Source organism: Eumetopias jubatus, unplaced genomic scaffold (assembly GCF_037043125.1).
Source record: "Eumetopias jubatus isolate StellerSeaLion01/CBP00866 unplaced genomic scaffold, mEumJub1_p1.0 scaffold_2, whole genome shotgun sequence".
In the NCBI taxonomy this organism is placed as follows: Eukaryota; Metazoa; Chordata; class Mammalia; order Carnivora; family Otariidae; genus Eumetopias; species Eumetopias jubatus.
Window position 1 is genome coordinate 121,714,088 of NW_028274808.1, and position 26,470 is coordinate 121,740,557.

The 26,470-nt window shown below is 34.3% G+C and overlaps 1 protein-coding gene across 1 annotated transcript in view; it reads left to right on the forward strand.

The window, feature by feature from the left end:
* The window catches only part of EIF4E (eukaryotic translation initiation factor 4E), a 41,598-nt gene extending 17,494 nt beyond the window's left edge, over positions 1-24,104 (forward strand). The window contains exons 2-7 of the mRNA XM_028095852.2: positions 6,459-6,565; positions 16,076-16,171; positions 18,878-18,941; positions 19,644-19,757; positions 21,067-21,206; positions 23,326-24,104. Of these exons, the coding sequence (XP_027951653.1) occupies positions 6,459-6,565; positions 16,076-16,171; positions 18,878-18,941; positions 19,644-19,757; positions 21,067-21,206; positions 23,326-23,440 (636 nt within the window). The 3' untranslated portion in view covers positions 23,441-24,104. The remainder of the gene's footprint in view (positions 1-6,458; positions 6,566-16,075; positions 16,172-18,877; positions 18,942-19,643; positions 19,758-21,066; positions 21,207-23,325) is intronic.
* Positions 24,105-26,470: the final 2,366 nt, after the last annotated feature.

A 26,470-nucleotide genomic window follows, 5' to 3' on the forward strand; every position in this document is an offset into this window, starting at 1 on the left:
CTCCCTCTGACCCTCCCCCCTCTCCTGTGCTCTCTCTCTCACTCTCTCTCTCAAATAAATAAAATCTTTAAAAAAAAAAATGTGGTATACACACACACATACACACAGAAGTATTACTCAGCCACAAAAAGAATGAAGTCTTGCCATTTGCAACAACATGGATGGAGTTAAAGAGTATTACGCTAAGCTAAATAAGTCAGAGAAGGACAAATACTATATGATTTCACTCATATGTGGAACAAAATAAGCTAAGTCAGAGAAAGACAAATGCCATATGATTTCACTCATGTGGGGAATTTAAGAAACAAAATGGGCGCCTGGGTGGCTCAGTTGTTAACCATCTGCCTTCGGCTCAGGTCATGATCCCAGGGCCCTGGGATCTAGCCCCACATCGGGCTCCTTGCTCAGAGGGAAGCCTGCTTCTCCCTCCCCCACTCTCCCTGCTTGTGTTCCCTCTCTCACTGTCTCTCTGTCAAAAAATAAATAAAATCTTAAAAAAAAAAAAGAAACAACAAATGAACACAGGAGTTAAATAAAAGGAAACCAAGAAACAAACTGTTAACTATAGACAACAAACTGAGGGTTACTGGAGGGGAGGTGGGTGGGAGGATGGGTTAAACAGGTGATAGGAATTAAGGAGTGCACTTGTGATGAGCACCGGGTGTTGTGAGTGTTAAATCACTAAATTCTACACCTGAAACTAATACTCCACTGTATGTTAACTAACTGGAATTTAAATAAAAACTTGGAAAGAAAAAAGTGTATTTGATTACTTTGAGAGTATAATAATCTGTTAAATTAGCCTTTTGTGTTTTACTTGTGTAATTTTTAAATTTAGAAACACTGGTAAATATGACACTGGTAAATATGGATATTTAAGATGTAATTCTCAATGAAATTTGCTTACAGAGGAGCTTAGAGGGTAGGTAGAGGGATGTTGTGGAACTTTGCAGTAAAGAATTTTGTTTTTAAGTTGAATGTAAATTTAAAACTTCTATTGTCTGCTCTCTATATAAAGCAACCATAAAAATGACACAAATTATAAAATACATTTTTTAGTTCTTATACAGATCATACAATAATCTTGTTTGCTTTACTTGCTACTTTGATGATCTTACATATTTAAAAATAAATAACTGAATTAAAGATACCATGAAAACACTTGCTGTGGAGTTTTCAGGGAGAATTTTGTGAAGTTGGTGTTAACAAGTAACACATAGCCTTCCTATACCTATTTCATGGTAATCTTAAGTCTCAGATAGCTTTCCAAATAATTTTAAGAGGAGATAAAATTCCAAGATAATTTTATTTTCAAATTCAGTTTGTTAGAAGTACTTAGTAAATTAGAACAAAAAATGGGTAATTTGGAGATTTGTTATAGTTATATGAGGCTTATGCTTAACTGATGAGTGAACTGAAATCAGTTTTGTTCCAGTTCTTTAAAAAATAAATTATATTTCTTCTGATTTGGCATATGCTCATTATAAATCATTTTTTAAATAATTTTTTGATCAAAGAATTTAATATAGTATGGCCACCATTCTGGACATCGTTTCTCATTGTGTATGTTGCTATAGATTCAAACGTTTGTGTAGGAATTGGACTTTCCCCGTAGAGGACTACCCTCACAGAATTAGCCTGGAAGTCTTAAATAACCTCCTACATTGATAATATTTTTTCTTCTGTTTTATCTAAGTTTTTTAAAAACATCTGATTATTTGAATCAAAGTTGAGAGGTTTTATAACTAAATAATAAGTTGAAAGAAATTAACAGGCATGTTTCAGCAGTCTCAAGTTTTTTTATTTCTTTGCAATAGTTTATAATATAGTTGCAAGCAACTTAAAAGGTGAATGATTAATAAATTTTTGGTTTAGATTTTGGTTTAAATTTCTGCTAATTAAGAATGAATTGGTGAGACAAGTAGATGATCATAACAAAATATGGCCTAAATAAGAAAATATGACTTTTCCTTTTTTAATGTGCCCTTTTATATGTGGTTTTTAATATTAATGTTTTCATAAGTAAATTCCATCATGAAGTGATTTCTAACTTTTATTAGATTTGGTTTGTGCTGTGTTCATGAGTATTTTCATAGAGTATTTGAGTATTTTATATTCTGTCTTAGAAATGGTTATTAAAACCATTGTTTATTAAAAGAGTGTGAGAAATTCTTAAGGTAAAAATTTGAACGTGAGGGGCACCTGGGTGGCACAGTTGGTTGATCGTCTGACTCTTGGTTTTGGCTCAGGTCGTGATCTTAGGATCATGAGAGTGAACCCTGTTTAAGGCTCTCTGTCCCTCTGCCCCTCCCCTCCACGCAGGCATGTGTGCTCCCTCTCTCAATAAATAAAATCTTTAAAAAAAATTTGAACATGAGACTATTAAAACTGCAGATGGTAACTTAAAAGGCTAAATAAATGTCAGTCTACTGCTTATATTTAAAAAAAAAAGTTTTGTATAATCTTAAAAAAAGGGAGAGGGTGCCTGGGTGGCTCAGTTGGTTAAGCATCTGCCTTTGGTTCAGGTCATGATCCCAGGGTCGTGGGATTGAGATCCCAGTCAGCATGCTTCTCCCTCTCCCTCTGCTGCCTTCCCTGCTTGTGTTCTTTTGCTCTGTCTCTGTCAAATAAATTAAATCTTTAAAAAAAAGCTTTAAATACTGAAAGATAATTGTTTAATATTTTTTTCAGAGTGTTTTAGAGTATTTGTCTTAACATCTAGCATATTTGTATAATGTTAAAAGTGAAGACTGAAAGGTTTTTCACTTTTATACATCCACACACATTTATTTAAAGTTGTAGTTAATTTTAGTTATAAGAAAAATTCAAAATTATAAATTCTTAATGTAAAGACTAAAACATAAGGTAGGACTTTTAAAGCAAAAGAAACTTAAATTCTAGGAACTTAATATACTTTTTCCTGAGTTATTACCTGCTTTTAGTTCCTATGTGTCCAGAGATTTTTGATATCATCTAAGTCATCATTCTCCTAATTGTGAAAAGAGTCGAGTAATCAAAAAGAAAGTAAAATACTGAGTGAGTTAGCAGGTGATATTTTGGATCTCATGAAACATATAATTATTCATACTATAATTAACTCATTGTTTTTATGTGCTGCTGACATAAACTGTTTAAATAAATGTGAAAGTATGGTTTGTATTGAGGATTTGGAACTTATGAGTAAATTTCACTTGTCTTTTAATTTAGATAAATAAGAATTTATAGTACTTCTGGAGGAAGAATGTACTATACACCTAGCCTTACAAATTTATATATACCTAATCCTTTGCTAGAACCATCATTATTATTTTAAACTCCATAAGGCGTCATTATTATTGTTCTTTTAAACTGTTCATAGTCTGACAAATTGATCCACCTATTTACATTTTCCAGTGTTTTTCATTCTTTTTTGCATTTTCATGTTCTTACTTGGGCTCTTTTTTTCCCCTCTAGCCTGAAGACTTTTCCTTTGGTGTTTGTTCCTCTTTATTTTGGACCTGTGTGTATGTGTTGGGGGAGAAGGGGTTGTGTCTGTCTGTGTGCATCTGTGTATTTATCCAGTTCTGAAGGATATTTTTCCTAGGCACTGAATTCTAGGTTGACCATTTTTCTTTAAGTGTGGAGATGTCAATTCTGTTGTCTTAATGGCTTCCAGAGTTTCTGTTGGGAAGTTAGCTGTTAATTTTATTCTTGTGAATGGTGTGTGTGTGTGTGTGTCCCCTTTCCTAACTGCTTTTAATGTGACTCCTTTAAAAGGTTTTCAGTAGTTCGAAGCTGATATGCCCAGGTATAGTTTTGTTTGTGTTTTACTGCTTGGAGTTCCTTGAGCTTTTTGAATCTGTGACTTGAGTTTCTGATGAGATTTGGTAAATTTTGGTCATTGTTTGTGTATGCCTCTGTTCCGTTCTCTCATCTTGTCCTTGAACTTTTTAACTGTCTTCCATAATGTTTCTTACCATCTATTTTTCTCTCTGTATTTGTTTGAATATCTTCTGTTGACCTATGTTTGAGTTCACAAATCTCACACTCTGCAGAGTTGAATTTGTTGTTAATCATTCAGTGAACTCTTTAAGCTTTATTTGAGAGCTAGAGAGAACGAGCAGGGGGAGGGGCAGAGGGAGAGAGAATCTCAGGCATACTCCACACTGAGTGTGGAGCTCCATGTGGGGCTTGATTTCATGACCATGAGATCATGACCTGAGCTGAATCAAAGAGTTGGACACTTAACCGACTGTGGCCACCCTGGTGCCCCCATTCAGTGAACTCTTAATTTCAGACATTGTACTTGGCAGTTCCATAATTATGTCTATTTAGTTCTTTTTAAAAATAGATTTGTTTTCTTTTCAAATACTCCCCATTTTTTTTCATCCTTTCCCCTATCTTCTCTATTTTACTATAGTAATCTTGGTTATTATGTCTTTGCTGTTTTACCGTAGTAATCATAGTTATTAACTCCCATTACCTGGGTCATGTCTGGATGTCTTTCTGTGGACAGGTGAATCTCTTGATCATTAGTGATTTAAAAAAGATTCTTTGTAGGGGCGCCTGGGTGGCTTAGTTGGTTAAGCATCTGCCTTCAGCTTGGATCATGATCTCAGGGTCCTGGAATTGAGCCCAGCATCGGGCTCCTTGCTTAGAGAGGAGCCTGCTTCTCCCTTTCCCTCCGCTTCCCCCCCACCCCCGCTTGTAGTCTCTCATTCTTGCTCTCTCTGAATAAATAAATAAAATCTTAAGATTTTTTATTTGACAGAGTGAAAGAGAGAGAGAGCACAAGCAAGGGGAGTGAGTGGCAAGCAGAGGGAGAGGGAAAAGCCGGCTCCCTGCTGAGCAAGACTGAGTCTGGACCCAGTCTTCCTAATGGTATACAGCCTCTGAAGTCTTGGCTCAGCTGTTCTCTGCTAGACTACCCAGAGCTGTACTCTGAACATCACAGCTTAGCAACTAGCCAAGGACCTCTGAGGGACTTTTACATAGATTTTTGAGGCTTACTCCTCTGTAGCCCACTTTTCTCTAGTACCCTGTCTCCCTAGGCCCACTTAGTCCCGAACATTGAGACTGCCTCTGTCTGAAAACTATCACTAATTTTAATCTAGTGGGGTAAGGAATGGCATTTTGTAATTATATGATGACGTAAATTGATCGAAAAATGCTAGTAAAAAATGGTGATTTTTAGGGCATTGACTACTCTAAGTTTTAGTTTTGATTGCTTTGTAAACATTTACATTTATTACTTAAGAAATCAAGACAATAAGTTCCTATTGAGTATAGCACTTTGCTCATTGCCATTACAGTTGTGAGCAAAATCAAGGCATAGCCTCTGTTATGAGTGACTTCATAGGCTAGTAGAAATTAGCTCCTAGACATGTCATGTTATTAGGAAAAATGTATTTTGTAAAATGAATACTACCTATCCACTGGGATACCTTTAGATCCCACATCTCTGATTTGCATAATCCTGTTAATGTGAGCATACATCTCTGTTGACTTGCTGGTTCACTTTATCTCCAGACTTGTTGTGGTGCCCTTTTTGAAAAAAAATCAGCTTTTGTTTTAGCTTCTGGTGCCTTTCCTTAGCATTCAGTTTTGTTGAAATAGTTTATAATTGGGTGAAAAGCTACATGGAGCAATGTGGAGAACACAGATAATCCCCAAGCTCCTTTTTTTCCTGACATTTTTAAAGGATTTTTTTTTTAAAGATTTTATTTATTCATTTGACAGAGAAAGAGAGCGCAAGCAGGGGTACTGGCAGGCAGAGGGAGAAGCAGGCTCTCTGCTGAGCAGGGAGCCTGATGTAGGGCTCCATCCCAGTACCCTGGGATCATGACCTGAGCCAAAGGCAGACGCTTAACTGACTGAGCCACCCAGGTGCCCCTTTTCCTGACGTTTTTAGATGATAATATTAATTATGTCTAACCTAGAAGAAGATTTAGGTTCAAGCCACCATTGAGCTTTTTTGCCTGGGGCCATTTGAAAATGACAGAAGTTGCTGAACTTCTAAGTTACCATATTATAGTGTGACAAAAGGGAAGGACCTGTGTAGTACTGGCTTGATCAGTTTATAAAGCTCTCTTTTGTCATTGTAATATAGTTGTTATTCTCCAAACTTTAGTCATACTTCCCCCACCCTCCAAACCATACATAGTACTTTAATGGTATGTTAGGAAAGACAGCTGATTTTCTTAGCTTTGTTGCATGGTGTCTAACAATCTTTCTGATAACAAAATGTGTCACAGATAACTGTATATGGACTGTATTTTTATTGAGAAGCCTTTTGCTCTTAGTGAAAAGATGCTAGAATGGAGAATCTGGTGCTTTTATTAGTGCTTGGTCTGTGGTCTGTTTTATGAAATGCTTTTATAATCTTCTTAAAAAAAGAATATTGGCAGTATTTGATCTAGAGTATTGCTATCATAGTTATGTTAAGAAATTTAAAATAATGTTTTATTATTTTCCATTAGGAAACCACCCCTACTCCTAATCCCCCGCCCACAGAAGAAGAGAAAACAGAGTCTCATCAGGAGGTTGCTAACCCAGAACACTATATTAAACACCCTTTACAGAACAGGTAAGCCTCTGACACGTAGGTTCTTCTGACTCCCGCGTTGCGGTAAACGGTAGAGTAGGACAGGTTTGGGGGCACAGTTAGGCGAGACTAGTTTTTGTTATATTTGGTTGAAGATTCCATTTTCCCTTGGATAACCTGTTTCTAGCAAGCAGTTTTATGGGTAAGTCTTGAGCTCAGAAAAGAGAACCGGTTGAGACATTGGGTTTGAAATTCATGAGTAATTGGCGGAAGTGAAGCTATAATAGTAAATGAATTCTCTTTAAAGTGAACTTGACTCAAGACAGAGAGGCTTGGGATACCAGCTTATAAGGGATTTTTTTTGGAGGGATAATGCCTATGAAGGGTTTAGACATAAACTGTATAAACTACAATAGAGTGGTGGTCAGGGAAACAAAGGAAATGGTTTAAGGCCAGGTGGTCAATAGCATATGTTCCACAAAAAGATCAAATATCCATTGGATTAAACAATTGAAAAAGGCTCAAAATGGCCATTGGATTGAATGATAAACTTCTTGCTAAGGTAGGAGAAAGTTTAGTAGAATGTAGATGATGGAAAAAGATTGGAGTAGTTTGTATAGTGAATATAAACGTATTATAGAGCAAGAACAAGCAAATTGAAGTTGGGCTGTGAAGGAGAAAAGGCTGGGGGATATAGAGTCTGGAGGTTGGTTGGTTTCTTTTTAAGACAAGTTACGAGAGGAAAGAGGAGAGTTTTAAGATGAATTAAATTTCAAGGCACCTAGCTGGCTCAATTGGTAGAGCATGCAACTCTTGATCTCGGGGGTCGTGAGTTCAAGCTCCATGTTGGGGTGGAGCCTACTTTAAAAAAAAAAAAAGATGAGTTAAGTTTCATAGTTAAGTGTAGTAGTTGCTCATTATTTAGTTTTCCCAATTCCACCCCACCCCTTCCCAGTATATTTGTGTTATTATGGTTTATATGATGAAAATTAACATTAACGCTCTGAGAGCTGATAGAAGAAAAGCAATGCAGAAATATTTTAAGAATCTAGAAGAAAGCAAATTAGAATTAATTTGAGGATATTTAAGTATTTCAATTCCTTTCATTCCCCTACCCCAAGACTTTTTTACCCTATCTACTTTAAAAATCCCATAAGCCTGTGTATGTTTCATAGGCATTCCTTGTTTCATTGCATTTTGCAGATACTTCATTTTTTACAAATTGAATGTTTGTGGTGACCCTGCTTTGAGCAAGTCTTTTGGTGCCATTTTTCCAACAGCATTTGCTAATTTTGTGTCTCTTTGTCACATTTTGGCAATTCTTGCAATATCTCAAACTTTTTCATTATGTTTGTTATGATGATCTGAAATCAGTGATCTTTGATGTAACTATTATAATTATTTTGGGGCACCATGAACTGTGCCCGTATAAGATGACATACTTAATAAATACTGTGTTTTGTTCTAATTGCTTTATTCACTGGTTGTTCCCCATCTCTCTCCCTCTCCCCTGAGACACAACAATATTGATATTAGGCCAATTAATAACCCTATAGTGGCCTGTAAGTATTCAAGTGAAAGGAAGAGTCATACACATCTCACTTTAAATCAAAAGCTAGAAACTAGATTAAGCTTAGTGAGGAAGGCATGTTGAAAGCCGAGATGGGCCAAAAACTAAGCCTCTTGCACTAAATAGCCAACTTGTGAAGGCAAAGGAAAAGTTCTTGAAGGAAATTAAAAGTGCTACTCCAGTGAGCACATGAATAATGAGAAAGTGAAACAGCCTTATTGCTGATAGGGAGAAAGTTTTAAGTGGTCTGGATAGAAGATCAAACCAACCACAGTGTTCTCTTAAGCCAAAACCTAATCCAGAGCAAGGACCTAATTCTTTTCAATTCTGTGAAGGCTGAGAGAGGTGAGGAAGCTGCAGAAGAAAAGTTTAAAGCTAACACAGGTTTGGTTCATGAGGTTTGAGGAAAGAAACTGTCTCTGTAACATCAAAGTGCAAGGTGAAGCAGCAAGTGCTGATGTAGAAGCTGCTGCAAGTTATCCAGAAGATTTAGCTAAGAGCATTATGAAGCTACACTAAACAGTAGGTTTTCAGTGTAAATGAAACAGCCTTCTAGTGGAAGAAGATGCCATCTGGATGGACTTTCATAGCTAGAGAGGAGAAGTCAGTGCCTAGCTTCCAAGGACAGGCTGACTTCTGTTAGGGTCTAATATAGCCGGTGACTTTAGGTTGAAGCCATGCTTATTTACTGTCCTGAAAATCCTAGGGTCCTAAAGAATTATGCTAAATCTACTCTCCTGTGCTTTATAAATGGAAGAGTAAAGTCTGAATGACAGCACTTGTGTTTACAAAATGGTTTACTGAATATTTTAAGCCCACTGTTCAAACCTGCTCAGAACTAAAAAATTCCTTTTAAAATACTACTGCTCATTGAACAATGTACTTGGTCACCCAAGAGTTCTGATGTACAAGGTACATGTTTTCATGCCTGCTAATACATCTATTTTGCAGTTTATACAACATCTGAATAAAGGAGTAATTTTGACTTTGAAGTCTTACTATTTAAGAAATACATTTTGTAAGACTGTAGCTGCCATAGGTAGGGATTCCTCTGATTGATCTGGACAAAGTACACTGAAAACCTTCTGAAAGGATTCACCATTCTAAGATGCCAGTAAGAACATTTGTGATTCCATGGGTAGAGGTCAAAATATTAACATGAATAGGTGTTTGGAAGAAGTTGATTCCAGCCCTCCTGGATGGTTTTGAGGGCTTCAGAAAGACTTTGGTGGAGGAAGCAACTGCAGATGTGGTAAAAATAGCAAAGAACTAGAATGAGAAGTGGAGCCTGAACATATGACTGAATTGCTGCAACTCATCATAAAAGTTGATTGGATAAGGAGTTGCTTGTTGTGGAGGAGCAAAGAAAATGGTTTCTTGAAATGGTGAAGATTGTTGAAATAACAACAAAGGATTTAGAATATTACATAAACTTAGTTGATAAAGCAGCAGCAGAGTTTGAGAGGATTGACTCCAATTTTGAAAGAAGTTCTGCAGATAAAATATCCAAACAGCATTGCGTGCTGCAGATAAGTCGTTTGTGAAAGGAAGAGTCAATTAATGTGGCAAACTTCACTGCTGTCTGTCTTACCATAGCTACCCCATCCTTCAGTAACCACCCCCTGATCAGTCAGCAGCCAGCATCATCAAAACAGGACCTTCCACCAGCAAAAGGATTATGACTCACTAAAAGCTTAAATGATGGTTTTTAGCAATAAAGTATTTTTAAATTAAGGTACATACATTAGTTTTTTAGACAACGATGTTGCATCCTTACTAAAGTACAGTATAGGGGCGCCTGGATGGCTCAGTTGTTAAGTGTCTGCCTTCAGCTCGGGTCATGATCCCAGGGTCCTGGGATCAAGCCCTGCGTCTCCCTCTCCCACTCCCTCTGCTTGTGTTCCCTCTCTCACTGTGTCTCTCTCTGTCAAATAAATAAAATTAAAAAAAAAAATAAAGCACAGTATAGTATAAACATAACTTTTATGTGCATTGGGAAACCAAAAACTTCAATAGTCTGACTTACTTTATTGTAAACTTGCTTTTAGTATGGTGGTTTAGAACTGCATCTGCAGTATATCTGAGGTATACCTATAGTTTCACTTACCCAAAATTTACATTTTCCCTTTATGGCTTGAATATTTTTTATAATTTCTTCATTATCATGGTAGACTTACTGAAATAAATGTCCAAACATGTTTTATGAGTTTTTTCATAAGAGACCTGTGGTTCAGCATATCCTGTAGTGAGGAAGAAATTAATTCTCTACACAGTGGGGATTGTCAGCTAATGAGTGAGCCATCAAAGGTCAAATAGTACATAAAGGGTAAAATCCTTCCTCAGGAAAGCATTGTACCAAAGTTGAATGATTGATTAGTAGCAATTTCATATAATTCAACATAAGAGTAGCACCAAAACCCTTAAGGTATTTTTTAATCTTTTTTTTTTTTTTAAGATTTATTGATTTTAGAGAGAGAGACAGTGCATGCATGCACAGCAGGGGAAGGGGCAGAGGGAGAGAATCTCAAGCATACTCCCCACTAAAAGTTGGAAGCTCAACCGACTGGAAGCTCAACCGACTGAGCCACCCAGGCACCCCTATTTTTTTTTTCTTCATGTTCTTAGTGTTTATCTTACAAAAAGCTAACTGTGTGCCTTTTGTCTGTGAACCAGTTTTTGGTATTGTTGTTATTGATTGTTGGGAGAAGTAATCAAGGCATATATCCCTCACAGCTTGAATAAAATTTGAGAAGAGCCTGAAAAATGTCATTAGTAGATAAACTGAAATGAAGTCTCTGAGGATTTCAATTTCTCTTTGAATTCTACTTCGATAATAATATCATTTAGAAAAATATTCTAAGATGTTTTATGTTCAGATCTTTGTAGTTTCCTCATTATTTACTTTTTGTAAATATTGTATAATTATGCATTGTTAAAAAATGTATAAAAAAGAATAAATCATCAGGGTACAAGTATATAAAGTAAAAGTTCTTTTTTCCTCACATACTCTCTTCTCCATTTTACTTTTCCTCACTCCCTGGAGTAGTCAGTGTTAAATTTGGTTTGTAGTATTCCATAGCTTTTCAATGTGCATATCTATCTTTTTTTTTTATACAGGTGACAATACTGTTGACATTTTTGTTTGTTCAGATTTGCCTCGTTGTTTTAAACTGGTGCTTTGTATTAAAATGAATAGTCATGTATTTTGTCAGGCTTGTATTAATGGGTATATAGACTTTTTTGTTTCCTATTTACAGTGTTGTATAGTATGCATTCCTGTATGTTTTTTGTGCACTTGTGTGAATATATTTATAAGATAAAATTTCAAATTTTTTAAAAAGATTTTATTTATTTGAGAGAGAGAGAGAGAGAGAGAGTGGTGGGGAGGAGCAGAAGGAGAGGGGGAGAAGCAGGTTGCCCCGCGAGCACGGAGCCTGATGTAGGGCTTGATCCCAGGACCCTGAGATCATGACCCAAGCCAAAGGCAGACACTTAACTAACTGAGCCACCCAGGAGGCCCAAAATTTCAGATTTCTTAGGTGAAAGACTATGCTTTAACAACCTTAATTGACAAATTATCCTCCTTTATCAGCTTAGGCTCTTAGCAGTTTGAGAGCTCCTGGTTTCTACATTTTTGCCAATTGGTTGGTCCTAGTCTGATTTATTTAAAAAAAAAAAAAGTCTTCTCATTTTAAATTTGCCTTTTTTTTTTAAAGATTTTATTTATTTATTTGTCCGAGAGAGATAGAGAGCGAGTACACAAGCAGGGGAAGGGAGAAGCAGGCTACCCGCTGAGCAGGGAACCTGATGTGGGCCTAGATTCCAGGACCCTGGGATCGTGACCTGAGCCGAAGGCAGATGCTTAACTGAGCCACCCAGGCGTCCCTAAATTTGCATTTCTTTTATTGATGTTGCAAAGCTGTTTTATATATATTGAACATTTATGTTTTTATCTGTGGACAGTCTGCTCAGTTCTTTTGTCTAGGGGTGGGGGGTAGGTATTCTTTAAAGTTTATTTCCAGGGTGCCTGGGTGGCTCATTTGGTTAAGTGTCCCTCTTCTGATTTTGACTCAGGTCATGATCTCAGGGTTGTGAGATTAAGCCCTGCATTGCACTCTGTGCTCAGCGGGGAGTCTGCTTGAGATCTTCGCCCCCATCTTTCTAAAATAAATAAATCTTTAAAAAAAAAAAGTTTATTTCCAAGCATTGTAATTAAGGATGCTAACTTATCCACGTAGGACATTAGGTTGAAAGTGAATTAGCCAAATCATTTGTCTTTTAACATTGTCTGTGGAATTACATGTTTTTTTTTTCTATAGGATTTTGATTTTTTTTTTCAGGTTTTTGATTTTTATGTAGTCCAATACCACCTTTTCTCCATGGCTTCTGGTTTCATGTCCATCTTTAGGAATAACTTTATCCACGTAATTATTCTATTTAGTAGCTGCATAGTGGTCTATTTTATTGGTGTATATTTTATTTAAGTTAGCAGTTCTCAAATTTTTGGTCTCATGACCTTTTTATTGAGGACCCCACAGAGCTTTGGTTATGTAGATTTTTATCTATTTCCATTTGTATATAAATCTGAGAAAATGTAAAATTATATTCATTTAGAAAATCCATTGCATGTTAACATAAATATTTTTTATGAAAAAATATTCAAAAATATAGTGGGAAGAATAGCATTTTTGCATTTTTATAAATCTCTTTAAGTGCCTGACTTAACAGAAATTAGTGGTATGTATTTCATAGCTGCTTCTGCATTCAGTCTATGAAGGAGATAAGTTGTTTCATAGGAAGTATAAGAATATATGACCTCATAGAAGTACATGGTTGGAAAAGGAGAATTTTTTAATAGCCTTGTAAGTTAATTATAGATACTCTCCTTTGATAATAGGTTTTTTATAGGTCAGCTGCAATGTAGAATCTGCAACCATATCCAAGAACCTTTCCCTCTCTGTTACATTAATATCTATTGGCCTATCTTGCATTTGGCATGGATCTTTTACCCATGCATGATTTTGCAACACCAGTGGTCATTTGGAAAACATTGGTTCAGTGAGTTATGCAGATCTTCTGGATATTGATACTTCTCATTAATGATACAGTATGAAAACCATAACATTCATTAATATCACTACTAAACTCATCAGAAATGTCTGTAAGTTTGTCTCAGTGGCACATGCAGGCTTTCCAAAATTATGATTTTCTCCTGAAAGCTCACATGATAAGCATCAGGCTTATTCTCCTCATTTTCAAGAAATAACCTGGTTTATCTATCAGTCATGGTTAAAATGGAGTTCTGTGAAAAAAGTGGCTAGTTCACGTCACAGTTCAGTTCGTTAAGCATTGATTGTACTTTGGTATGCAGAAATGTTTTTTTGTTGTTTTTGATTTTTTGCAGAATATGAAAAAGATGTACATAGATTGAAATTTAATGAAACCAATAATTATTGCTTCATCAGTGGCATTCTTAACTGCAACTGACGTTGTTACTATGAGAGGTGGTGAAGGTAAAGGGTACAATGACTGCTAGCACAATTTGGTCCCATTGTATGGAACTTGCTAAGACACCAGGAGATTTATCCCACCATTGCTTTTGCACCATTAGTACAAATGTCAACACAGTGAAAAATAAAATAATGTCTTAGGATTATTATGAAAATAGTTCTTATCAGAGCTCCTGAAAGGGTCCTGGAGTCCCCTAAGCATTGCAGACCACATTTTGATAACTGGATTTAAATGATCCCTTGTTGAAAGCACATGAGATGTTTCCAGATTTTCCAACATTAACATTCTTGTACAAATTTTTGCCTAATCATCTAATTATTTTCTTAGGATAGGTTTTTATATGTTCAATGGCTGGATGCAGTAAAAAAAAAAAGAAAAAATTTTATTACCATTTTTAATTGAGGTATAATTGACATATAACATTAGTTTCAGGTATAAAACATGACTCAGTATTTGTGTATATTGTGAAATGATCACTATAGTAAGTGTACTTAATATCTGTCACCATATATAGTTATAAAGTTTTTTTTCCTTGTAATGAGAACTTTTAAGATTTACTCTCTTAGCAACTTTCATATACATAATACATTGTCATTAACAGTAGTCACCATGTTGTATATAGTTAATGACTTATTTATTTTATAACTGGGAGTTTGTACCTTTTGACCCTCTTCACCCCTTTTCACCCAGCCCTTACCTCTGGCAACCACCACTCTGTTTTCTGTGTTTATGACCTTGGTTTTTTAGTTTGCTTTTGTTTTAAGATTCCCCATTTAAATGAGAACATACGGTATTTGTGTGTCTTTGTCAGTTAGCATATGCCCTCAAGGTCCATCCAATGTCTCAAGTGACAGATTTCTTCCTCTTTTTTTGTGGGTGAATAATATTCCATTGTGTACATACATTTTCTTTATCCATTCATTCATTGATGGGCACTGAGGTTGTTTCCACATCTTGGCTATTGTAAATAATGCTGCATGAACATGAGGGTGGTGCATATATCTTTTTGAGTTAGTGTTTTCGTTTTCTTCAGATAAATACCCAGAAGTGGAATTGCTGGATGATATGGTAGTTCTATTTTTAATTTTTTGAGGAAAGGTTTCATTAATTTTGGAAGACCAGAGTGTAGTACTTGACCTTATTAAATGTGTGTTTGATAATTTCTATGCCTTTGCTTTTTTCTTTTTTGTCCCTGATAGCGGCTTGGCAAATTCACATTATCAAGTGGATGTTGAAATGCATCTTATTTTTATGTCAGATTATCTAAGCATTAATCATGGAGTTATGAAATGTGTATATGTTTTTGGAAACCTGTCTTCAGACAATATTATTCTAAATGAGAAAATGAAATTTCCCTTTTGAGTTACCTTTGGTATCGTAATTTAGATAATAGAATTGTACTAAAGATGTTATCTTGGGATATTTAAGTGTAACTTTGATGTGACCTGAGTTTATCTTCCAGGTATTAGAATAAAACTCTTTTTAACAGTTATATATAGATGTATAGAAACTAGTATACATTATTTCTTTTTTTTTTTTTTCAGAACATATCTGTGATAGCATTACTCAGTGAATCCCTTTATTTTGTTATTTTCCCATTTGTGTGCTTGAGTAAACAGAATTGCATTTCATAGTTGCCCCCCCCTTTTTAGGAGTCTCTTATTTTCCATTCTTGGCTAATACCTTTTCATTTCTCTGAATATTCAGCTTTCTTGCTCCCTGCTTTCTTTTCTGGTTAAGTGCCTCTGCTGTTTTTCTTAAGTAACTGCTTGATTATGTCTGTCATAGCACTTACCACCCTGTAATTGTCTATTACATTTCTGTGAATTACTCTGGGGGATGAGCCTCAATGGGTCTCTAAAGTATAGCAGAGAATCTGTTAGGAAATAGGTACAAAATACATACTTTCTAAATGAAAGAGCAAAAACTACTCATTATTTTCCACTGTAATAGTACCTACCATTTAAAATTATTTTTAAAATAAAATAAATTTTTAATTGTGGTAAAATACACCATAACATAAAATTCACCATCTTAGCCATTTTTTAAGTACGGTTCAGTAGTGTTAAGTACATCCATACTGTTGTGCAACCAGTCTCCAGAACTCTTTTCATCTTGCAAAACTGAAACTCTGTACCCATTAAACAGTTGTCCATTCCCTTTCCTTCTAGTCCCTGCCATGTTACTTTCTGTCTTTATGAATTTGATTACTTTAGATACCTCATACAAGTAGATTCATACTGTTTGTCTTTTTTGATTGGCTTATTTCACTTAATGTCCTTAAGGTTCAATCTCAGACTTTCTTTTTTAAGTCTGACACATATTCCACTGTATGTTTAAACCACATTTTGTTTATCTATTCATCTGTCAGTGATGAGATGGGCTGCTTCCTCCCTTTGGCTATTGTGAAGAATGCTGCTAGGAATGTAAATTAAAAACTACCACGTTTGACACTGACTTTTTACTTTTAGATGGGCACTCTGGTTTTTTAAAAATGATAAAAGCAAAACTTGGCAAGCAAACCTTCGGCTGATCTCTAAGTTTGATACTGTTGAAGACTTTTGGGCGTAAGTAACCATTTTAGGATGTTTTATTAATTGTGTAATTTTTCATTTTGAGTCACAATCACAAAATGAAGGATAAGGTAAACAACTAATAAATGTGCATATGTAGACCTACCTTTTTGTTTGTCCGTCTCCTCATAATTGTTTGAATTGATTATATCTCATCATTTAGAAAGCTTCAGTCTTGTCATCTTTAGCCCTGTGTATATTCTATATTCCTTGTCCTAAGAGATCCTTCCCTTGAGAGTCCTTTCTTGCTTCTAGAACTTTTGACAATTTGTTGGAACCCATCCCTTTTCTTTGTTGCCTAGATACATTTGCCTAATACTCCGGAGCTTTGTTAGGTTCCCATTTGTGCAAATTCTTTTTGGTATAACACCTGGGGTTTCCTGTGATAGGGATTCTGAGATTTTTCAAAGGCTGAAAGGTATGGCCAAGTATCTGTGATGGTAGTTGATCAACTTAAAGATATTCTTTGAGATTTTGTTTCAGATTTAGCAAAAAGTTAAAAGATTTGGGGGTCAAAACTTCTTTCAAGATGTTTTGTAATATTGATTCTCAAAAAACAAAGTTAATTTAATATGTAATTTATTTGAAAAATAATTTTCATTTCAAAGATAAAACTTGTTAAAACATTTTTAAGAGGTGTAAATAGCAGTTACCTAAAAATTCTAATTTGTACATCTAGTATATTTCTGTATCCTATATATGTTGAATCAGTGATGCAACTCTTATGTATTAACATAACCCCTGAGTTTATTTTGCCCACACAAAAGAATAGATTGTCAGAAGATTCATATATGTATACTTCTTTAAGGGCAGAAACAGTATTCTTCTGTATCTTTGCAGTGCTTTGCCCATAATAGGCATTTAGTATGCATTTGAATCATGGAAAACAAAAAAGCATAGAATAATTAGAGAAAACTCTTAAATTTTAAGCTATGCACTTTAAGAGTGGCCCCTTTATATTGAAATCATTATCTTTTTTTTAATGGAACTCTATTTAAATCCCCAGTAATTCATAGGCTTATTTGTCTAGTTAAACTAGTGTTGCTGTGTTTTGCCCTTCATCAAAACATCAAGTTATTTTCTTCTTTGATTGTATTTGAGTCCGACTCTAAACCAAAAAGTCTCCAGTCTCCCATGGAGGAGGAAGAGCAAGAGTCTTGAACCATTTCCCCCACTGAACCAGATCTGCATTTATGTTTGGCTTTTCACCAGTTTACATAATTGGGTTTCTAAGTGGGCCTCTAATTAGAACATGGCCCCAATACTTTAGTTATGTGTAAGCAATGTCGTTGCACAGTGGACTTTTACACTTAGACATAATGCAGGAATTCTTTAGCTTTCTGTAAATACCTAAGCACTTCTTAATTTCTTTTTTCCTGGCAGATTTAGTGGTAAACAGCTGTTGAGCCCTTTGGGATTTATCCAGTCTTCTCTGTAGTGCTCTGATTCTGTTTAAATGTGTCATTACAAATTCTCATTACTATAAACTTAATAGACCTTAGAGCATCATGAAGGAGAAAGGAGACAGCATAAAGAAGCATTGGTTATTTCTACCTTGAATGCCATTGAAGAAAGCATTTCTACCCTGTCAATTAATTTCATAAAGTGGTAGTGTTAATTCTATAGTTACTGTTACTACCCAGGCCTCTTTTGTTGCCTAACGGAAGCTGCCAGTGATAATGTAGTTTGTAAAGAGTGACCATTGAGTAGTAACTCTACAGATCTTATTCAGCCTTAGGCTACCTTCCCCTAAATTGGATTGGTATGTCATCCTATGGAATGTGATCCAAAGGATTCCAGAATCTTTCTTAAAACTCGAAATATTTCTAGACTGGGTTAAAATAGCATCAAGAGAATCTGACTAAGGATAGTAGCATTGGCCATGGTTTACAGATGTAGTAAAGATCATGTTTCTGCAACTAATATTGGAGACAAGCAAAGCATTCTTATTCTGTTGCCAATTTTATAATTTTGCAAGAAAAAACTTCAGGAGATCAAATGATTTAGCCTTCTACCTTCAGGCTGGTGAGTATCTAAGTCATCCCAAGTGTTATTCTGTTAATTTGGGGAAAGTTTAGAAATACAGATTCCAGGGTTCCACACTATCTATAAAGGGATTAAAATCACAAGGAGTAGGGCCTGGGGTGTTTTTTGTTTGCTTGCTCACTTGTTTTTTCCAAAGCTTTCCAAATGATTGCTATGCTGACTGATAGTAATGACTGCAGTATTTGAGACCCATTGGTCTGTTCTAGGATGCCTTCAAGGATATTAGTGTTGTCTTTTAGTCATGCAGTCCTGACTTTCCCTTGATTTGTTTTTTTGTGTGTTTAAAACTGCTCATTAGCCTCATGAATTCTTTCATGCACTTAAAGCTGCCTCATACCTCCTATTATGAGTTTCTTATATATATATATATGTATATATATATGTATGCACTGAGTTAACTAATATATCAAAATATACTTTTGTCAGAATAAAATCATTAAAAATACTTTCTTGAAAATCATCAAATGCTGATTCTTGAACTGACCATTATTAAGATAACTGTTTGGTCCATTACAGAAATTGACTCAGTAGACAAACAAGTAAACATGAACTTTTATCTTTTTATTTTCATCATGTTCTTTAAATATATATGTTAAGTACCTAAACTCTGCATTACATATTCTATGTTTATAATTGTCCTTTTCTTTTACCTAGTCTGTACAACCACATCCAGTTGTCTAGTAATTTAATGCCAGGCTGTGACTACTCACTTTTTAAGGTATGCTTAACTGGTGATTTCATGTATTTATTATAAGACTGGACCGTTGAGTTACTTATTAAGAAATCTTGTCAGAAACTTAGGAATAGTTAATGTTCTGAGGTTTGGAGAATAATTAAATTAGTTTTACTGGGCTTTAGCATAAACAAATTTTACCCTATTGCTATAAATAATTGAGAATGAGAGTCTCTTACTCTATGGGCACACACTGTGATTGATTTTTGAAGAGAGCTTTGATCATCCAGTCCAGTCTCTCTCATACATTTGAGTAGACTGAAGTCTAGAGTTTGTCAGGAATTCTTAACTTGGGATGCATTGGTCTTTGGGATATTTATGTTTATAAATGGGTTTGTCAAGTGGTAGGGGGTGGGGCATTCATTAACTCTGAAATTGCATAATTTTTGCATATATTTTCTAGATACCAAAATGTATGTAGCTTCTCAAGGGTATCCGTTTCTCAGTGTTTAAGAACCTCAAATTGAAACCCAAGGATTTGATAGCTAATAAATATCTGTCAGGACTCTAATTCTGCAGTCCCATGCCTCTGGCTTTAAGTCCTGCCTGCTTTTTTCCCCACTACATCAATAACAGCTTTATGGAGAATAAAATAAGAAGTTGATAGAGTTGTTGCTTCCTCTTTCTAGTGATCTCCTCAATTAAAGTAACAATTTTGTCTAATATTATTACCTACTAACCTTGTAGGATGGTATTGAGCCTATGTGGGAAGATGAGAAAAACAAACGAGGAGGACGATGGCTAATTACATTGAACAAGCAGCAGAGACGAAGTGACCTGGACCGCTTTTGGCTAGAGACAGTAAGGTTTTAAAATTACAAAGCAGTTTTGGAATACTAAAACTTAATTTGGATTACATTTTACATCGGTTACTTAATTCAAGAGATAAGGATGCCCACCTTACAAAATCTAAGCCAGCAATTTTGTTCTGTCATGTGAATACCCCATATTTTAGATACTGGTACAGTGAAACCCCATACCATAGCACAAATCAGATAAAAGTGATTGGTAGTTGACTCTCATCTTCCATGAGAGAGCTCATCCTGGTCATTTCATTAACTTCAAAATTACAGAACCTCGCGTTTTGTATGATGTAAGTTTTTACAGCCCTCTTAGAGTATTACTTTGTATACTAAATTTTTTAGATCAGTGAAGCAAACAATGAAATTGTAGCTTGATATTATTAACCTTATATATTGTGATATATATTGTGATATAACCTGGAACTTTTGGAACTTTTGGCTTTATAAAACATATATTAAATATGAGGTAACTGTCATTTTCTCTAGGGAGAAGTTCTAAACCCCAAGCTATCAGAAGTAGGGATAATAGTCTTTTTTGGATTCTTAGCACTTGTCACAGTGTCTCATTTATAGTTAGCACTTACTAAGTTAAGCAGTTAGTATTTGAATGAATGTTGTTTGGGTTTTTTTTTCTTTTTTAAATGAAGGGACTTAATTTTGCTTTGGGGGAGATTATCAGTAAATACATTTTAGAATTCCACTTTAAAAAGTCATTTCAGTTTTGTAAGATGACAAAAGTTCTGGAGATGGATGGTTGTGATAGTTATACAATGTTGTCAATATACTTAATGCCACTGAACCATACCCTTAATAATGGTTAAAGTGATTTAATGGCATGTGTTGTCTATACTCAAAATTTTTTTAATGGTCAAAATGGGTAAAATTTATGTATATTTGCCACAATAAAAAAAATTTGTGTTCATGAAAAACAGCAAGAACAAGAGGCAGCATGAGCAACTATTCAGTTATTCCATTAAATTTGTCTGCTGGCAAGTAGAAGCAGCAGCAGAACAGATGAATATTAAGATGATTTGCCTTTTATGTTTGCCCTGACATCAATTCTCCATTTGCTAAAAAAGCTAGAACAACTGTTAATGTTCTTGATATTAAACAAAGAAACAAATGAATTTTTAAAAAGTCAGGACAAAGAACTCTATACATAAATATAAATTAGACATTCAGAAAGTCAACTTTTGATTTAAAAGCTGTTTCAGTTTTGTATATATACAAATATAAGAGACATTTGTAGTTCAATAAGCAGTGTATAATTTATTTCATGTAATTTGGGATTGAATTTTTTTTTAAAGCTGCTGTGCCTTATTGGAGAATCTTTTGATGACTACAGTGATGATGTATGTGGAGCTGTTGTTAATGTTAGAACTAAAGGTGATAAGATAGCAATATGGACTACTGAATGTGAAAACAGAGAGGCTGTTACACATATAGGGTAAGTTTTGCTGTTCGTATACTTCCTTTAAAATATTAAGATAAGAAAATAAAATATTAAGATAACTAAAAGCAGAAGTACTGTTATTTATAGCTTTAAAAACACTTAGATTTGTAGATTATTATTCTCCTTGTAATGTTTTCATGAAAACTTATAATCCTTAACTGTTCTGTTCGTTTTTATTTTCTTGTTCTTTTTTTTTTTTTTTAATTTCTGTAAAATTTCTTTTCCCTCACAATGGAGTATATAATCAATCACCAGAGCACTCTATTTTGGCATGTAACATTTTATTCATTTATCATATGACAATATTGTCTTTTTTCTACTTTAAAATCATAACATTAATATTATAATACTCTTAGTAATTCAGTGAGTGTTGGCAAATAGTATATATGTATTCTGTGCACATGTGGGTGCACTGTACATAAAATTTTCAGTGACATGTCTTAGTTCTGTCCATATTTTTAAAACCCACATGTGTATGTTTTTAAATTTTTATGTGTGTGAATATTATTCCTTGCAAAAATTGCCTATCATTCCCACCCCCCTCCCCACCCCATACATTGGTCATTGTTACCTGGGATCTTCTTTTTATTACATTTAAATTAGTAAAATTTGACTTTAAATTTTGTGTTAAAATTAAGTATTGCTCATCGGTCACAAAATGTTTGGTTTGCCCTTTGTGATTTTTTTTCAAACATTATGAATTCTCCTTTAGTCCTTTTTGGACCAAAAGGTATGGAAATTCTCCAGGTTTCATGCTACAGAGGTTTTCTCTAAAAGAGAAGTTGACTGTTGATTTGTGGTCGTATTCTAATCTTTCTGTCAGCATCAAAACTTATTAGTTGTGGGGATTTCATATTTGAAAACAGTTTAAAAATAAGTGTGAATTTCTTTCCTCTGAAAATCTTGTATTTGTGTCAGTATTAAAAATTATTGAAATCTTTGTGAAATATTTGACTTCAGTTTTTCAAGGGAGGGTTTCTTTCTTTTTTTAAACCCTTCCAAGTTACATGGCTCAGTGCTCTGGCTTTCTGGCATTTTTAATGGTTAAGTATAATGGAAGGGAATACATGGTATCATAATATAAATCTGATAATAGTTATTTTAGTTATAAAATTATTTTTAGAAACTATTTGAAGGAAGGTAGTAGAATCTTCTGGAAGGTGGACTGTGGATAAAACTGTCCTGGTATCATATTGAAGAATTTAGCTACAATATGTATAAATGTATATCTCTTTATTTTGGTGTTTATTTTTGAAGTGTTGCTATTTTTTCTTGAGAATAAATGTCTGGATTCCTACTTTACCTGTGATGCTATGATCTGTCCCCAATTTTACTTTGTCATCCTTTTTGCTCATACTCCTTTTTCCTTATGAGCTGTAGCCACACAGCCTTATATTGTTCCCCAGCTTTCAGATGTGCTTCTTTCTCTCAGCATCTTACTTTTAACCTCATGACTTTTAAAGGGGAGATTTCTCTGATTTCACAGACAAGATTAGATCATCCCTGTTACACAACATCACAGCCCCTATACTTACCCACTTGGGCACTCATCATAGTTTGTTCTTAAAATAGAGGCAAATGTTATTTGAAAATTAGGTTGCAGAGTTAGTATATAAAGCAGAAATCATGTATGTTCTAAATTACTCTGAAAATATCATAAAGTAATAATTACAGTAAATGTAATGCAGTGATAATATTTATTATGGTTTATATGTAAAATATAATTTAGCATTTTATATCAGAAAATTAAAGTAGACATGTAGACAATTTATTTTGTATAAATGAGTTATACATGTGATACAGCTCCAGTATATGTATTTGTGATTGTTTATAAATAATCAAATACTGTAAACACCCAGGGACCGTCCGTGCTTTGCTTATTATTGATTTATTAGTAATTACTCAGTACCTGATAACATAGTAGAGTCTAAATATTGGTTTAGTGATTAACTGAGATTGTTGTGAAAAATGAAGAGTAAATTTTGCTAAAAGGAAAAGGATGTACAATTTCCTATTTCACTCTCTGGACTTTTTAATGTAAAGAACAGTAATATCAAATTTGGTGTGTGTGAATAAAAATTAATGGCTACTGTTTTTCTTTTTCTTCTTCTAGGAGGGTATACAAGGAAAGGTTAGGACTTCCTCCAAAGATAGTGATTGGTTATCAGTCCCATGCAGACACAGCTACTAAGAGCGGCTCCACCACTAAAAATAGGTTTGTTGTTTAAGAAGACACCTTCTGAGTATTCTCATAGGAGACTGCGTCAAGCAATCGAGATTTGGGAGCTGAACCAAAGCCTCTTCAAAAGCAGAGTGGACTGCATTTAAATTTGATTTCCATCTAAATGTTGCTAAGATATAAGAGAAGTCTCATTCGCCTTTGTCTTGTACTTCTGTGTTCATTTTTTTTTTTTTTTTTTTTTTTTAATTTTGGCTAGAGTGTCCACTATCCCAATCAGAGAATTACAGTACACATCATCCCCAGAATCCATAAATGTGTTCCTGGCCCACTCTGTAATAGCTTAGTAGAATTACCATTACAAACACATCTTACCCATCCACAATATTCAAAAAAGAACTTGCATTTCTATACCTTACAGGAAAAAAATTCTGTTTATGTTCCATTGTATGCAGGAGCATATTTTGCTGGTTTGAAAGAGTATGAAGCATACAGTTTTCTAGCAATTTTCTTTGTTTCCTTTTACAGCATTGTCTTTGCTGTACTCTTGCTGATGGCTGCTAGATTTTAATTTATTTGTTTCCCTACTTGATAACATTAGTGATTCTGATTTCAGTTTTTCATTTGTTTTGCTTTTGTTTTTTTCCTCATGTAACATTGGTGAAGGATCCAGGAATATGACACAAAGGTGGAATAAACATTAATTTTGTGCATTCTTTGGTAATATTTTTGGTTTTTTGTAACTACAAAGCTTTGCTACAAATTTATGCATTTCATTCAAATCAGTGATCTATGTTTGTGTGATTTCCTAAACATAATTGTGGATTATAAAAAATGTAACATCATAATTACATTCCTAATTAGAATTAGTATGTCTGTTTTTGTATCTTTATGCTGTATTTTAACACTTTGTATTACTTAGGTTATTTTGCTTTGGTTAAAAAATGGCTCAAGTAGAAAAGCGGTCCCATTCATATTAAGACAGTGTACAAAACTGTAAATAAAATGTGTACAGTGAATTGTCTTTTAGACAACTAGATTTGTCCTTTTATTTCTCCATCTCTATAGAAGGAATTTGTACCTCTTATTGCCAGGCAGTCTCTATTGTGTCTTCTTGTAGTGTCTTCCACGTGAACAGCATAAGTTTGGAGCACTAGTTTGATTATTATGTTTATTACAAATTTTAATAAATTGAATAGGTAGCACCATATATATAGAATTAAATTGATGTGGCTATCTTTGTTTTTTATACAGGAAGGCACAGTCCTTCGGTCTTAGGTAAATAATGTACTCTTAATGTGGTAGAACTCCAGAGAGTTGTTATCTTGGTGCGTTACCATTTGATTGGTAGGAATGGTAGTTGTAAAACTTCGTTGCTGAATTGAGATGTTCTTTTCTAAGTGTCAACATGATAGCATAGGGAAAGAGTTCAGGTGGTGGGGGCATATTCATTAGGAATTTTGTTAGTGTTACTGTCTAAATAGAATGGAATAAATAGGTATGAAGACATATTTATATTGGTAAATTGGTATAGTATGGTTTTATGTAAATTAGAAAACTTGATCTACTCTTTGTAGGCATTTGAAAGCACATGTGAAAAACTTTGTATATAATAATTGTGTGTTTCAGATGAGAGAAAATGAAATTGGTTATTATAGACAAAAGGGTAAGCTGGACTTACAGATAGAATGAAAATCATTAGATAAGAGGAAAATTTGTCTTTAAATGGTGATTATGAATTAATTTAAAAACTGATAAGTTTGACAAAAATCCTATATAAAGTAAACATGAAATTAATAGTATTGATTTCATTGAAGAATTTTAAAACCGTTTAAAGGGTGCCACAGGCTACCATCTGAGTACTCTCAATACCACAAACACCTCTTGTTCAGTATTCTAGAAATACTGAATCTTTTGTGTTTATAATCTCAATAGACTGTATCTGATACCTGCTTTTTAAGCTTGGGTGATTGGATAAGGTGATTTATTGTCTGTTGATATGTGTAGTTGTGAGCACTACAAGAGCTGCTTCTAAGTGATGGTGGTGATGGTGGTGTGTTGGCAATGGGTGGGATTGGAGTAGTATATCTATTAGAACTCAGTGCTCTATTTCCTTAATTCTGAGATGTAGTCCATTTTAAGAAGCATCGGCTTTCAGGAGTGGAGGGAGGAATAATTAAGTGTACAATTTCTAAATTTTTTAAAAAACCTGATTTATAATATGCATTTGATTATCCTTATTATTACTATTTTAGAATCATAGTCAGTTTTATTTTAAGTCTTTTCCCAGTGGGTGGGGAGAATGATAAATTACTGAGTCACTTTTGGCAGATGCTACATAAGTATTAGAATGACTTGCAACTTTTCATAACTTCATTAGCATCTTTTCTAAATATAAGATTAGACTGTACATGATTTTCTATCTTACTTTTTTCTCCCTGTCCAATAGGAGATGATAAATAAATATATTTTCATAATAGAGAAATGAAATCTTTTAATAGAAGAATTGTAATTAATTGTAGGGATGTGACATATTTAACCAATTTAATTGTTAATCCAGTTCTAGAGAAGGATTTGAGACATACTGTGTAAGAAATAATTACAATACTTATATAGTACTTACTATGTGGCAGGCAGTGTTCCAAGCACTTTACATGCACTTTAACTTGCACAATTATCCTTTGATGTAGGTGCTGTTATTCCCATTTTATAGATGAAACAGAAGCAGTGAGGATGTAAGTTACTTTACAGCTTGTAAGTTGCAAAATTCATTTGGTTCCAGAGACCCTATACTTACATTATACTCTCTCAGTAGTGTAGAGCCTATCTTACAGGCTATAGTAAATCACATCAGATTGTAGTCATTGTATAGGCCAGGCATTTTACTTTCATTTTACTTCCTTTGGTAATGGAACTTAAAATAGGCCCCCGAGGCTCACCCTCTTAGCAATCAACTAAATTAATCATTTGGGGGAGTTTTGAGAACATGGAAACAAAGATAACAGGAGTTTATAGATACATGAGTTACATAGTTAATATAAGTTAAGCAGATATTTTCATATATAACTTTAAGTGTCTA